Below are 15,077 nucleotides of genomic sequence, written 5' to 3'. Positions count from 1 at the left end.
ATATTCACCTATATAGTCAAATAAAGTATTCTTGGGCAGCAACCTGACATGCCAACCAAGGAATGCTGAATGCCATTACAATGCTTAACACACTACAATCAATTAAAGATAATAATATGTTATAACACGTCAAAGTCTAAAAGAGAAATGTGCTTATTTCACAGATAATGTACTTTATGACAAAGCACTACACAATAGGTGGCCCTGGCTATACACAGGCTCCTTCTCATGATCCTGCACTTGGAACGAAATGAACAAGCAGTTAACGAATATGAATAACAGGCGAGTTATTGAATATGAATAACAGGTGAGGAGCAAGTTAGTTTACCTGAAGGATGGCTTGAGCATGCATGCTGTACAGCGCCCAAATGCACTTACCTGTGAGTACAGAACCAACAAGCAGAGCACCCGATAGTGCAAGGTTTGTTGTGCGATCCCCGTATACGACAAGCATTTGGCCAGCAGCCATGGTAAAGAGGATGCCGAAAACCTGTGCTGAGGCATTAAGGAGGCCCGATGACGTTCCCTCGGGCTCTGGAAAGGTTACCTCAGCTGCAAACTCAAATCCCAGTGGAAGATAGCCTGTCATGAAGAACCTGCAACATGCAATACACAGGTGCAAACATGGGTTGTTTTATTTGCACTTGCAAACTATGATTAGTCGTCAGTCATTGAGAAAAAAGGAACAACTTCCAACTGCACTGCAAGTTCCCAGTGCAAGCCCGACCCCTGCACATAGGTCAGCAGCTGTGGGGAGTGGCAAAATGGGTAGAGACAGGTTCAGGGGGTGGAGGGTAAAGTTTGCAGAACAAAAGAAAAATTGCAGATTATATGCAAATGCGAGCAACTCCTAACAAAGCTGTACAACCAAGTTTCTCACACCCTTTGGAATCCTATGGGTACAGACTGCCACTGCCCAAAACATACCCAAGCCTTTGCAGATGCTTCATTATATCTGGTGCATTTCATTCTAAAAACCTGAGTAAGCCTTTTAAAAGATTTCACTAATCCAAGCTTTGTACTTCTATACTCTGTGCTATACCCAACGCTTGTTTCCACTTTCTCAATGGCACAGACACGCGAGAGATACGTCACGTTTCTCTCGCATGCATGCACATGCATGAGTTGCGAGAGAAAAACGTGCAGTCTGCACCTTGGTACTGTGGACAAGGACATGTTTTTGCCTGTTTGTCCGTAGCTGAGCTGCACTCAGAGACCATGGGTAAATACTCCGGAATAAGCTCTTCCTCCATTTGTCTTTTGTGGCATAGAAGTCGCAACACCATGCTCGTGATTAAGAGGTCCATAGTTAGAATGTGTGTTTTTTCTTCCTTTCTTTCTTTTTCAACCTGCATTATATCATTTCCTCCTTTCACTTCTGCAGTAGTTGTTTTTTACCTATATTTCACCACCAGCACTGACACGAGGGGTTCCTGCTAAGGGGAGCGTAATGGGCAATGTTGTCGTATGCAGCCTGGCAGCTCTGCGGATGCCAGCATCCAGTTACACGTTCTGATGGCCTAGTCATATGGCTGCTATAGCACTGCGATGCAGGCCATGTTGCTGGCTACTCATAGAGATAATTCATCACCGATGCCAGCATTTAGCTGTGCAATCTCACCAACATCCCGGTCATACAGCCACTTTGAAGCAACAACACAGGCTTTGTTGATGACTGTTTTCTGGCTGACATTTGATACTGACTGTGCCACCACTACCACTTCTAGAAAACTGCTTAAGAGGAAGCTTTAGCTTGCATCTGTGTATTTAGCATCTAAATACACGTAAAAGGAGAATTCGTTTATCTCGGCAACTACTGCACCAAATTTGGCGAGGTTTGTTGCATTTAAAACAAAAACGCAAAATCTAGCGATTGCTGGTTTCGAATTTTTTTATTTAGGTCGTCAATTTGTTTATTAAAAATTGGAAAGCGAGAATTTTCAGGAAATGAAACTATCGAGTTTACAACTCTGAAACTCAGCAAGAAAGAAACGATATCACAATTCTGTGAATCTAAATCACACAGAATTGATATGTTACACATGAATCTCAATACAGCTTTTGCAGAACCCTTGTACACAATGTAACAAATTCATGCAAGATATAGAATGACAAATCGAATTTGTCTGCTTTGAATGATCTAATGGATGCCGCTTACAGAACCGCGATACTTGTTCTTGATGCAGAGCTATTAACTTGTAAACTTCATGTGTCTATTTTTTTTAGCCTTTTGAATTTTTGAAGGTCTTTTTAACAAAATTCAGGTTCTAAATCGAAATTCTGCTTCCAACAGTTACTAGAATTTAACTTTCTCTTTCATATGCAACAAATTTCATTAAAGGTCCAGGGGATATCTTAGAAAAAAGTTTTTGCGTTTTACATGTATTTGAATAGGCCGTGTCGGAGTTGGGCCCGGGCTAAAGCTTCCTTTTAACTCTTTCCCTTAACAGTTTCGCTGTAAAAACACAGCGAAAGTGTCAGCAGAATGGGCTGTGTGTGGTTGTGAAATTGTGATCACACAATGTTTGTGAAAGGAAGAAGTTCTATGAAGGTATAAGTAAGAGAAGACTGTGCAGAGCTGCTGGCTGATGAAGGCCATCTGCAAAGTGCAGCTTGTGTTCTATCTGAGAAGTGAGGCAACGTGGTGGCAGATCAGCAATCTCCACCTTATGAAGTGATGACAACCATTCAGGAGACATCAGTAACTGCAGTTGATAAGCATTCACACTTGACATTTAAAGTGAATGTAAGTGGTAGTTAAGGTATAATTAACTGTATCTGCCATCTGAACACAGAAAAATAAATGCTAGCACAAGAGATACAGGGCTTGAAAAATTTTCAGAATAAAGAGCTGAGATTTGCCTCTGTCTTGATCATCCTAACTTATATGCACTGCAGACTAAAGGCCTCTCCAAGTGATCTCTATTTACCTCTGTCTTGCATCAGTCACCTCTGCCCTATACCTGTGCATTTCCTAGTCTCCTTACATCACCTAATTGTCTGCCATCCTAAATTGCGCTTCTCTTGTCTTGGCACTGATTCTCTTGCGCCATAACTGCCACACTGACATTTTTCCACAAAGGGGTAGTTATAAATGCAATGTAGAGCAAATATCAACTTTCCATATTCATTTCCTTGGTGCAGCTTGCATGCGAAACGCTCAGTAAGTTTTTGAACGCTTAGACAACTTTTCCATGTCACTGATAAGCAGACGCTCATACTCCACTTTGTGCGCAATACAATTATAACAGTGAACCAACAGCACTATGTAAAAATGGCTAGTGCCTGGCGCATGGTGGTAGAATAGGAAAGGTGGTTAAATGGCACCACTTTGATAATGCTCCAAGCGCTTCGTAACTGCTCTCAAGTTGCCGCCACTTTGCACAAGGTGGCAGCATAGTCCGGGCCCATTTCGCCACATGTGAAAGCATGTAAACGTGGTTGTCATGTGCAGTCAAACTGTATTTTTCCATCTCAGCAATATATGAAAGAGCTGCACATCATCGTGCAACAGAATAGAGACATGTTAAATGACGCTGAATAGTTTCTCTCGCTTATAGTAGACTGCTATCACGTGTTAGCACATGCTGAATTACCAACGCATTGTTTGCTCCTTGCTAATTTGCTTATTTATTTTGCTGAACATAGGTTGGTTCTGAGGGCTAAACTGCGCCATTGTTAAAGGGCCGACGGTTGAAACAAATAACTTTTTATATGTTCACTATCAAGTACATCCTTGATGTTAATGACAACAATCACTTTGTTAAGCTTACATGTGAAAACAAATTTAACTGGTTTTGGAAAACTTACTGTTCATGTGTTAATTGCATTATTAATATTATTATTATTACAATGATTAATGTTGTTTTTGAAGTGGCTTCTTGTGTTCCTTAGAGCGCAAGAAGAATATAAAGCCTGTCATTTGCAATGCTGGGTGCAAGTGAGCACGGCGACATCCATCCACAGTTCATTTTCGTGCCAGCATAGCGCTTCCAACTTGCAAGAAAGAATGGCAGGACTATGTGCTAAATTTCGGCCACAAAATTCAAGACCTCCATCTTCAATGCTGTCGTTTATATGGGGCAACCAGTAATGCCAATTCTACTTTACTTCTGCTGTGGGAACCATATGTATAAATGATGTCTAGAAAATACAAGGAAACAACCATGGCTAACCTGCTACACTATTACGTGTCAATGAAAATGCGCCAGAATGCAAAAGGAAAGAAAAACAAAACCACAAAGAACTAAACTAAAAAAACTTAGGAAGCTGTAAAAACTGCTGTAAACTAGTGCTCCACATCAATAGGCGTAGGAGAGCTTGTGCTAACATACTTTTCTACACTGAATCGCAGTGTCGCTATTTCGGTGGCACTTGTTCTCATTGTGCAATGCAACCTTAAATAGTTATTCACTTCCTAGCGCATTCTAAGTGTAGTCACAAGTGAAGTACCCCGTCGCCAATAAAGTTGTTTGGTTTCTATTTTTTCAGCTGATTTTTCTTCTGTTGTTTAGAAAGCTCAACAATAATTAAACAATTGCTGACCGTGCAACCGAGCAATTCACTTGCAGCTCTTACATTCTTGCTGCACACAGTGATGTGTAAGCGAAATTTTTTTTACACTGTACACAAACAGTAGGAATTTTCACACTTCCAGAAAAATAAAATAGACATGCATCGCTCATGATTGGCGACCTGTGTCAGGCCTGTAAAGATCGCCTGTGCTTACATATTTGTAATTTTTTTAAGCTCCATATCAGCTGGTACACTAATTCTTGTGGGCAAGGCTGGCCAAAAGCCTCCGCCTGCTATAAGGCAATTAAACAAACTCTTTACACAAGAAAAATTTAGAGGATCAACCTTTTACAGTGCAGCAAAAGCTTGCGAATCGCATCTTTAGGCCCATAATACTACATTGCCATCTGGCGATTTCCAAAGAAACTCGAAGAGGTGCCGACACATGCTCGCGGCACTCGTTTTGCCACTTCTATCCTACCACTCAGGTGCTAATACGTAATTAAAAGACTGCAATACTCTGGTAGTTGCCTTTTAATCAATTGAAGATTAAGTAGATAGTGCATTACAACAGCTGGTTCTTACCCAAGTAAGCACGTGACGAAGAACACAGGCCACAGGGTGCCCGTATCCAGCACGAATGTGTAGGCCACCATGCCTGCCAAGGAGAACACGTAGACAAGAAGTGTGGTCTCCTTGTAGCGGTGCGTCTTGTCGAGTACAATGCCACAGAGGACCGACCCAACCATGCCAGATATAACAAGGGACAATCCCAGCCAGCCAGCGGTTGTCTCTTGGTTCTCGAAATAAGACAGAAAAACCTGGTTGAGCAGCGTTGAGATGGCGTAGAAGGTGCCTACATTGATGCCTGCACAACAGAAAAATGAAAGGACGAAGTTATGCTCTGATAGACGAACACAATGAGAAACAACATCTTTTGTTATGCGCCCATGACAACAATGTGTCTCTGATATCTGAGGTAATGGATCCTTTCAATAATTTATTAGAGAGCTTTAGCATAGCAGAGACATATTAGCTTGATGTATAAGAGGATACAAAAAGGCACAGACCTTAGGAACAGTGCTGTTGGTGACATAAAGTGACACATTGTATAACGAAGTGTGCAGAACTTTCACTGAAATTAGTCACTGCATTCCACTTATCTTCTGGCATAAGCATGTTGGCAGCAACATGATCGTCATGAAAGTATTTTGGTGCACTTAAAGGGACACTAAAGGCACTGAGTCGACATGGACTGTTTGGATACCATTCCAGAAACCTCGCAACGCTTGTTTTGTGCCAAGAAATGACTAAGTTTACGAGAAAGTTGCATCTGAAGGCCACAAATGCCTTTTTCAAAATTCAAATCTCCCGCTACCCAACCGGGGGAGTGGTGAACGTTGCACACGCCATCACCACCCTTTGTTGCCATCGGTGAGTAAAACCGCGCCCAACAGACAGCGCTACTGAGCCAAGACAGGGTGCTGGATTCGCCGCTGCGGCTCCTTTTTGGTCAAGTGGCGCAGACCGCTCGGGCATACCACATCATCACATGGCAGTTGAATTCTCTGCTACATGCAGTTTGCACATTTCACGAGCCAGCAAAACCAGCGCAGCACTATGTGAAATGAAAATAGTGAAACACGATAGCATGGGCGGCACGAAGTCGAATGAATATGTGGCGCCGAGCGACCACGTAGACCGTTAAAGTCTCGGGTTCTCGCAGGAGAGGAAGAACCGACAGTCCGTCTCTTAGCGTAGCATTCTTTTTAATCTTCTCCTTCGGAACGCTAGCCCGTGCCGGAGCGCCAGCCGCTCGAGCCTCGTGTAGACGCGAGCGTCTACGTCATCCCTCGTGCGACGCCGATGCTGCTGCCGCTACAGAGGGCTCCCCCCCTAGAGAGGAGGAAAGTTCGACGAACGATGGAAAGTCCACGTGACGCGGCGTGTCTTGGCGTTGGTCTTGGGTGTCACGTGCACTGGCGGCGGCGAAGGATGCAGCAGGGTCGCGTCGCATACTGGTGGAGCTGATGGCATGGGTGCTTCTATGTAGGCGGGTTTGAGACGTTCCAGGGCAATTGTGTCTGATCGGCCGTTGACATTCACAACAAACGTCGTCGGACGACGCTCTAGAACACAATATGGCCCGGAGTAGTGTGGTTGCAAAGGCTTCCGCACAGCACAGTTACGCACGAAAACGTGGGTAGCAGAGCTGAGTGCGGGAGAAACGTACGGGGACCTTGCTTCTTGTGAACGTGTAGGCACGGGGCGCATCTGGCTGAAGAAAGCTTGCAGTTCGGCAACGTAGTCGGCAGGTGATGGCATAGGCGTTTGGGGGGTGGCGACAAAGAAATCGCACGGAAGGCGTAAGTGGGTGCCGTAGACTAGCTGAGCACAGGAGCAACCTAGGTCACTCTTGAGTGCGGCTCTGATGCCAAGTAAGACAAGGGGCAAATGTAGGACCCACTTCTCCGGCGATTCATGTGCCATAAGGGAGGCCTTGAGATGCCGGTGAAAACGTTCAACTAGTCCATTGGACTGAGGGTGGTAAGCAGTTGTGCGAAAACGTGTCGTTCCGAGTAGTTTGAGTAGCTCGTTGAAAAGTGCTGAGTCAAACTGCCGACCCCGATCTGTGATTATTGTGGATGGGCAGCCGAACCTTGCGATCCATGTAGACATGAAAGCTGCTGCAACAGTGGGCGCTGAGATGTCAGATATAGGTGTAGCTTCTGGCCACCGTGTATAACGGTCGATGCATGTCAGTATGTAGCAGTAGCCTTTCGAGGGTGGGAGAGGGCCGACGAGGTCCAGGTGTATGGTGTCAAAACGAGCATCCGGTGGAAGAAAAGACTTGGCAGGCGGAATGGGGTGACGCTGGATCTTCGAACGTTGACACGACAAACAGCAGCGAACCCAGTCGCGAACGTGGGCGTTTAGCCGAGGCCAAACGAAACGACTGGAAAGGAGCTTCTGTGTCGCGCGTATGCCAGGGTGCGACAGGTTGTGCACGGTTTCGAATAGGCGTCTGCGAAGGGATGCCGGAATGTATGGTCTAGGTGTGTCGTTAGAAGTGTCGCAGACAACGGATATACCATCTGGGGTCACAACGACGTCTTCCAATTTCAGGGACGTTGAAGAATTCCGGAGTGTACGAAGTTCAGTGTCGTCACGCTGTTGACTGGCGAGTAAGTCGGCCTCGATGATGGACGGTTCCGATGTCAACGTGGAAACGACATTGACACGACTGAGGACGTCGGCTGGAACGTTGTCGGTGCCCTTGATGTGGCGGAACGTTGTTGTAAACTCGGAAATGTAGGAAAGGTGTCGAACCTCGCGGGGCGAGTAACAGGACGCCGAACGATTCATTGCGTGCACAAGGGGCTTGTGGTCCGTCAAGACAGTGAATGCACGGCCTTCGAGAAAATGGCGAAAATGCTTGATAGCCAGGTAAACAGCGAGTAATTCACGGCCGAACACGCTGTAGCGGGACTGCGCAGGCTTCAGTTTCTTGGAGAAAAAAGCGAGTGGATGCCACGCATTGTCGATGAATTGCTGCAGAACGGCACCAACGGCGTTGTTTGAAGCGTCGGTCATGATGGCAGTGGGTGCGTCTGGCTTTGGGTGTCTAAGCAGCGTGGCGTCGGCGAGGGCAGACTTGACTCTTGTGAAAGCGTCGGTGGCCTCTTCAGTCCACTGAAGCACTTGTTTGCGTTTGTTTACCAGGAGGGCGTCTAGCGGAGCCATAAGTCGTGCGCACTCGGGAATGAATCGGCGGTAGAAATTGACGAAACCGAGAAATTGGCGAAGCTTGGTGAGTGTGGTCGGTCGGGGAAGGTTTTCGATGACGCGAATCTTGGAAGGCAGTGGTCGAATGCCGTTAGCATCGACGATATGACCGAGGAACTTGAGTTCAGGTTGACCGAATTCACTCTTGGCGGCGTTGATGACAATTCCTTTACTGGCAAGGCGTGAAAACAACAACCGCAAGTGGTGAAGATGTTCTTCTGCCGAAGAGCTTGCGACGAGAAGGTCGTCAATGTATGCAAAAACGAAAGGCAAACCTCGGGTGACGGAATCGATGAAACGCTGAAAGGATTGGCCCGCGTTCCGTAAACCGAAAGGCATGCGGAGAAATTCGAAAAGACCGAAGGGTGTGGTGATGGCGGTCTTGGGAATGTCTTCTTCAGCGACCGGTAGTTGATGGTAGGTGCGAACGAGATCGATCTTAGAAAAGATCGTCGCACCGTGCAACGCTACCGTGAAGTCCTGAATGTTCGGTAGAGGGTAGCGATCAGGAACGGTGACGTTGTTTAGTGCCCGGTAATCACCGCATGGGCGCCAGTCTCCCGTCTTCTTAGGCACCATGTGAAGTGGTGATGCCCAGTTACTGGAGAAAGGGCGGATGATGCCAAGTTGCAGCATGTGTTCGAACTCCGCGCGAGCGATCTTGAGTTTCTCCGGGGACAATCGCCGGGGTCGGAAGTAGACCGGTGGGCCGGAGGTGACGATGTGGTGGCACACGTCATGTTGTACCGGTTGCGTCCAGTCCGGCAGGCGCGTCAAAGTGGGAAACTCGCGTAGGAGCGCGGCGAAAGGTTCGTCCAACATGGCAGAAATAGGCGCTATGGGCGATGTGCCTGATGATGGGACGCCGGGAACGGATAGCTGGGTCACGGAGTCGATGAGACGGCGTCGTTGGATGTCCACAAGGAGTCCGTAGTTATGCAAGAAGTCTGCTCCAATGACTGCATGACGGACGTCTGCAACCAGGAAGATCCAGCGGAATGCTCGTCGAAGGCCAAGGTTTAGCATGATGGAGCGTGACGAGAAAACTGGAATCCTGGTGCCGTTGACGGCTTGCAAAAACGACACAGGAGTCGCTTTTCGGTCGAAGCGCTGGGCGGGGAGAATGCTGACGTCAGCACCTGTGTCGACTAAGAATCGTTGTCCCGTAACTCTGTCCGTCACGTAGAAAAGGCGACTTGTGTGCTGGGCCGGACCACTCGTCGCCGTTAGAGGTCGGCCGGCCTGTTTCCCTGCCAAGCGCAGGGACGCCGACAGTGACGAGCGTCGTTTTCAAAACGGCGGTGGTAGTAGCAAACGCCAGGCGCTGTAGTTGAGGTTTCATTTTGGGTGCCCGTGCGTCTTGATCTGCTGGAACTATGGCTGCGTGGGCGACGAGATGCGCGGCGATGTTCCGCTCCACAGATGATGCGTTCCAAGCGCTCACACAAGGAGTCGAGCGGAGATTGCACTGCGGAAGAGCAGGGAAGAGTTTGCAGAGCGGTTGTATTGTCACCCGGAGACGGTGCCGTGGCTGCGATGGTTGGGGTGGCTACTTCCATGACTTTGTCGGCCCAAGCGGCAAGTCCGGTAAGGTCCATGGTAGAGGCTGTCGCCAGGACCATCTGCACATTAGCCGGGAGTCGTTGCAAAAACAGTTCGCGCAACAGCGTGTCGTCGATGGATCTCGCGTTGTTTCCGAGCAGCTGGCTCATTCGGCGAAGAAGTTGACTAGGGCGTCGGTCGCCGAGTTCTTCAGCGGACAGAAGCTGCTGGATGCGAGAACGTTGTGAGGCTGCTGTGCGCTGTAGCAGTGCTGCCTTGAGATCGTCATAGGCGGCGGCAGACAATGGGGAGTTCAGCAAATCTGCCACCTCGTCAATGGCGGCGGGCGAGAGCGCTGCGACGGCGTAATGGAACTTCGAGGCTTGAGAGCGGATACCAGCGACTTGAAATTGCGCTTCGGCCTGAAGAAACCACGCCGAAGGATGCTGGTCCCAGTACTGCGGGAGGCGGACAGCGATGGCGGAACAGGAGGGCTCACCGCGTTCTTCGGAAGGGTTCTGGCCTTGAGCTCTCGTAGCGTCGGTCTGGTCCATGGTCGTCTCTACCACAGGAGCGTATGGCAGTATCACGTCCGGAGTCACCAAACTGTGGCGACGAGCGACCACGTAGACCGTTAAAGTCTCGGGTTCTCGCAGGAGAGGAAGAACCGACAGTCCGTCTCTTAGCGTAGCATTCTTTTTAATCTTCTCCTTCGGAACGCTAGCCCGTGCCGGAGCGCCAGCCGCTCGAGCCTCGTGTAGACGCGAGCGTCTACGTCAACCCTCGTGCGACGCCGATGCTGCTGCCGCTACAAATATGAAACCTTTCGACCGCTTGCACTGTTGTCAAGGGTAATTTTACTGAGTTCCTTTTTCCAATACATGATAGAAAACTGGACAAGTAGCATTTTATTTCGTCCTATCATACAATACACAGATATTTTTTGCAATGAATGGCTCAGTACTAGTGACAGAATTTAACTGAGGAGTGCTTTCGTCATTGGGCAAGTGCTTGAATGACCCGGGGGAGTCTCTAACCATGTCCTGCATTTACCTCAATTTCTCGATTATTAAGGCTTTGTTCACTATAATACTGACGCCTTAGAAATTCTCGAGCACTAATCTATCACTTTAGCTTGATTTAATATTTGCCTTTAGTGTCCCTTTAAATAAAACAGTTGAGCAGCCTCAGCATCAAGTGAAAATGAAACCTTTCGACTGCCATTGTCTTTGTCAGGGGTAATGTCAATTAGTTCTTTTTTTCTAAAAATGAAATAGAACTAGACAAGGAACATTTTCTTTCATCTTACAATTTAATGCAATAAACCAGAAGAAAAAGAGTTAACCGAGTTGTCTGATTTTTATTAGTCATATTGTAAGAAGCCAACAAACACCGACACCAAGGACTACATAAGGGGAATTACTTGCGCTTAATAAATGAAATAATGAACCGATAAAGTAATGGAAATGAAAGTGGATGAAAGTTGTTCTTGTTAGTTGTTTTTCATCCACTTTCATTTTCATTAATTTATCATTTCTTTATTTCATTTATTAAGCACAAGTAATTCCCCCTACGTTGTCCTTGGTGTCAGTGTTTGTTGGTTTCTTACGATATGACTAATAAATATTTGGCCCGTCGGTTAACCCCCTTTCTTCTCGTTCATTACTAAAGGAGGGTCTCGAATCTGGCAACATTGATGTCTTCAGGTAGCATGTGTGGGTTTATTGATCAGTTGCCTTCATTCAAAACCTCAAGCTCTCGTGACGCATGCGGCAGAAAGGATGTTCCACGTCTGCCGCCAAGGTTTGTGAGTGGTGGCGCTGGCTAACGCTCCCAGGCTTCTACAAGGAAACATAAATACCCAAGAAAGCGGATGGGGAAACGGCGCTGCAGTAGCTCGATTGGTAGAGCATCGCACACGTAATACAAAGGTTGTGGAACCTTTCCCCGCCTGCGGCAAGTTGTTTTCTCATCCACTTTAATCTCATTAATGTAGTGTTTCTTTATTTCATTTATTAAGCACAAGTAATTTCTCCTATGTTTTCCTTGGTGTCAGTGTTTGTTGGCTTCTTAGAATAATGTAATACAGTGATGTTTTTATAATGAATGGTTGAATACCAGTGACAGAATTTAAATGAGGTATGCCTTCGTCATTGGGCAAGTACTTGAATGTCTCAGGGGAGTCTCTTATCATGTCCTGCATTTACCTCAATTTCTTGATTACTCAAGCTCTTTTCGTGAGCTTATATAATATTGATGCCTTAGAGATTCTCAAGCACTAATCTATCACTTTAGCTTGACTTAATATTTGCCTTTAGTGTCTCTTTAAGCTTCCATCCAAATAGGATCATAGCAGACAACAGAGAGTCTATAATGGTGAATTGTCAGCTTCTTGCCGTCAATGGTTGGCGCAATGTCAGGCGCATATAACGTAAGGTTTGCAGCTTTGCAGTCTGCCTTTCACACTCTGCCAGTGCCAGGGCCGTCGATTACGGGAGGAGTACATGTCATACAGCTACGCTCTGCGTATGCGTCGCATATAACCGGCAAATTATTATTTTATAATAAATCGAATTCGTAGCCACGCACCAGTGTTCATTGGTCTGCAGCCACTAAAGCAGCATCTACCTACGAATTCTGGGGAAAAAAAACCTCACTTTATATTTGAATAAGTAGAGTACATATGCTAGTAAGCAAGCTCAGGCAGAGATGAAGATGCATGACTACATTTGATGTACAGAGCTGCACAGCAAAAATGGATGTAAAGCCAAATGTCCTGTGAGATCTGCATTAATATGAACACTCTAGGCTTATAGAACATGTTGCCACATGGGTTAGATACTTCCTTGGGTAAGCAAAGCTATCAAAGCCAAAACTAATACAGAGGATTGGGCACAAGTATGTGTTATCAGTTGCATGTTGCAAACTTGCAAGCTTTCACTCCCACACACGTCTGCTAAATTTGAGAAAGCAAGGTTCAGTAAAGTGACACTATGGACTCTCAAAACAAAATTACAGTCAAATCCCGTTACAACAAAGTTGCATTCAATACAAATAATAATTAAATATACCCAATATTCAATATTAGCGTACATGTCAATATCGATGAAAAGAAGAAAACGCGGTTGGGTCCATGCAAAAGAAACGCAAGCGTCATGCCTGTGGCAGGCCCACATTCAAGGTTCTCCTATCGATTTTGATTACCCATTGGTAGCTTGCCATGTGGTTACATGGTATATGAACAATGCTAAAATACAAATGCATTCTGCACCATCGTTAATATGCAACCGTTCGATAGGTGTGGTCCCACATGATTGGCATGTTGGCTTCCTTGCTGTTAGCTAGCCAAGTCAAGCCATTGCCCAAATGCATGTGCGTCCAGAATTTGCCATATAGTTCCTCTTGCTAACAAATTATACATGCTACAGCTGCAAGTGAAGAAACATTTGCAAAAGTGCAGCCAATATTGCTTCGAATCTGTCATTTTCTGTTTTGTTATAACAGTAGGATACTCATTGAAGAAAAGCACGACGAACCAAATTTTAGACTTGATTCGTCATATGCAATAACTCATTATATGAGTTTGTTATGTAGAAGTTTTCTCATATTAACCTACAGCCTAGCACCGTACTTGACTATGGTGTTGGCTACATTTCTACACAAAGAAAATAAAGCCAAGCTTTTGCAATGTGAATGATGAAGAAACAAAATGTGACGTTAAAAACATCTTGAAGCTACACAGTGGGCTATGATGGATACTGTAATAGAGGGCTCCGGATTAATTTTAACACCTAGAGTTTATTAAGGGGCACTGAAAGCACGGTAAATGAATGTTTTTGCATTCCAGCTCCATCGGAATGTGTCTGCAGCGAATGGAAAATGAACCTGTGAACTCGTACTCACAGCGCAACACCATAGCCACTGGGCCATTGCAGGAGGTGTGATTGGCAAAATATCGTAATGTGTCGCAACAAAACGACATACTAATGGTCCATGAATGCTGACTGCCTCTAAGTGCACCGTCATACACAAGCAAAGCATGAAGCATATTATGCACTTGCTGCATTTGGGCACAACTCAGAATGCGCAAAACATTCTTTTTAAGTGTAAGACTTTATTCGCCCCATTTTAATATGTAAGTATTACAGCCCTCCTAAATGATTTATAAAGTAACTTGGCATACTGACCATACGTGACCAGCAACAGCATGTAGTTGAAATTACGTAGCAGGTTCTGCATGGAGTGCCAGTACCCTGTTGGATCAGCCTGTTCTCTGGATACTTGTGCCCTGCTTGGTGGACGAGGTGGTTTATCACGGAAACCTGAAGAAAAAAGAAAAAAGGGGGATTGGCACACATCAGGATTGGCACCCACAGTCACTGAACCCCTGCATAAAGAAGCAAGTGAAGAAAATGGTTTTTTAAAAGGACTCTAAGAGGTTATGGCAATAATGCAAACCTGTTCTGCAATAGCTAGCACAGTATAGACCCTTTTCATAAGCTAACTTTCCTGCAAGGCAGTTTGCTGAATTAATGGCAGCGTAGTCCTTTTTTTGCAAACAGCGAGCACATGCATAGTTTGCTCATATTAAGACATAAGAGGCATAGACGTGACTCTCATGATGAAACCATGCACAAGAGACAAACCACAGCACGCGCAGCTAGTACTTGTTTCGCCAGTTGTACACGCTTCGGTTGAATGTCGATTGGCGCCGCCATTAGTCTGGCAAATGTGCAGTGCAGAAAAGTAGACTTGCAAATCAGGAAAATGTCTATTATGCATAGCAAGTCTTTCAGTTTCATGCAGTATCAAGTGGAGTAAACATGTGGAGATATTCGGAAGCAATTTCCTTTCAAGAAGACGAAAACTTCATTCAGTGACGAATCTAGCTCAATGATGATGATTTATTGACATCACCTTTGAAACAGGGTGGTGACAAATAATCACCTAGCCTGCTTGATCTAATCAGGTATGGTATACATCCGTTTCATTCTATCATTTTTGTAACCATCTCTATAATATATTATTTTTTCTTCCTCTAAGCTTCTCTATTTGCCTTGTACCGCTACCTATGCTATAACAGATCTGGTCATATCAATCTCTTCCCTGCTTGTTTTTCCACCAATACCCCATGTGTGTCTTGCTTATCTCGACTGCTGATCGGCTGATGTTTCTGTCCACTTTAAATCCAAGCACTTCTGGAAAGTGTACATTGCATACGGGTCTCACAGGAC

General features: G+C 45.7%; 1 protein-coding gene across 2 annotated transcripts in view; it reads right to left on the bottom strand.

The window, feature by feature from the left end:
* Positions 1–15,077, bottom strand: part of LOC142571756 (choline/ethanolamine transporter flvcr2b-like) — a 90,331-nt gene that overhangs the window by 3,978 nt on the left and 71,276 nt on the right. For both annotated transcript variants that reach the window (XM_075680334.1, XM_075680333.1), the window contains exons 7-9: positions 14,031–14,165; positions 5,101–5,383; positions 379–596 (exon numbers count right to left, since the gene is read on the bottom strand). In XM_075680334.1, coding sequence (XP_075536449.1) covers positions 379–596; positions 5,101–5,383; positions 14,031–14,165 — 636 coding nt within the window. The remainder of the gene's footprint in view (positions 1–378; positions 597–5,100; positions 5,384–14,030; positions 14,166–15,077) is intronic.

The sequence above is a fragment of the Dermacentor variabilis genome, chromosome 2 (assembly GCF_050947875.1).
Source record: "Dermacentor variabilis isolate Ectoservices chromosome 2, ASM5094787v1, whole genome shotgun sequence".
Taxonomy (NCBI): Eukaryota; Metazoa; Arthropoda; class Arachnida; order Ixodida; family Ixodidae; genus Dermacentor; species Dermacentor variabilis.
Note: the sequence above shows the minus strand (reverse complement) of the source record. Positions and strands in the feature narration are given on the sequence as shown.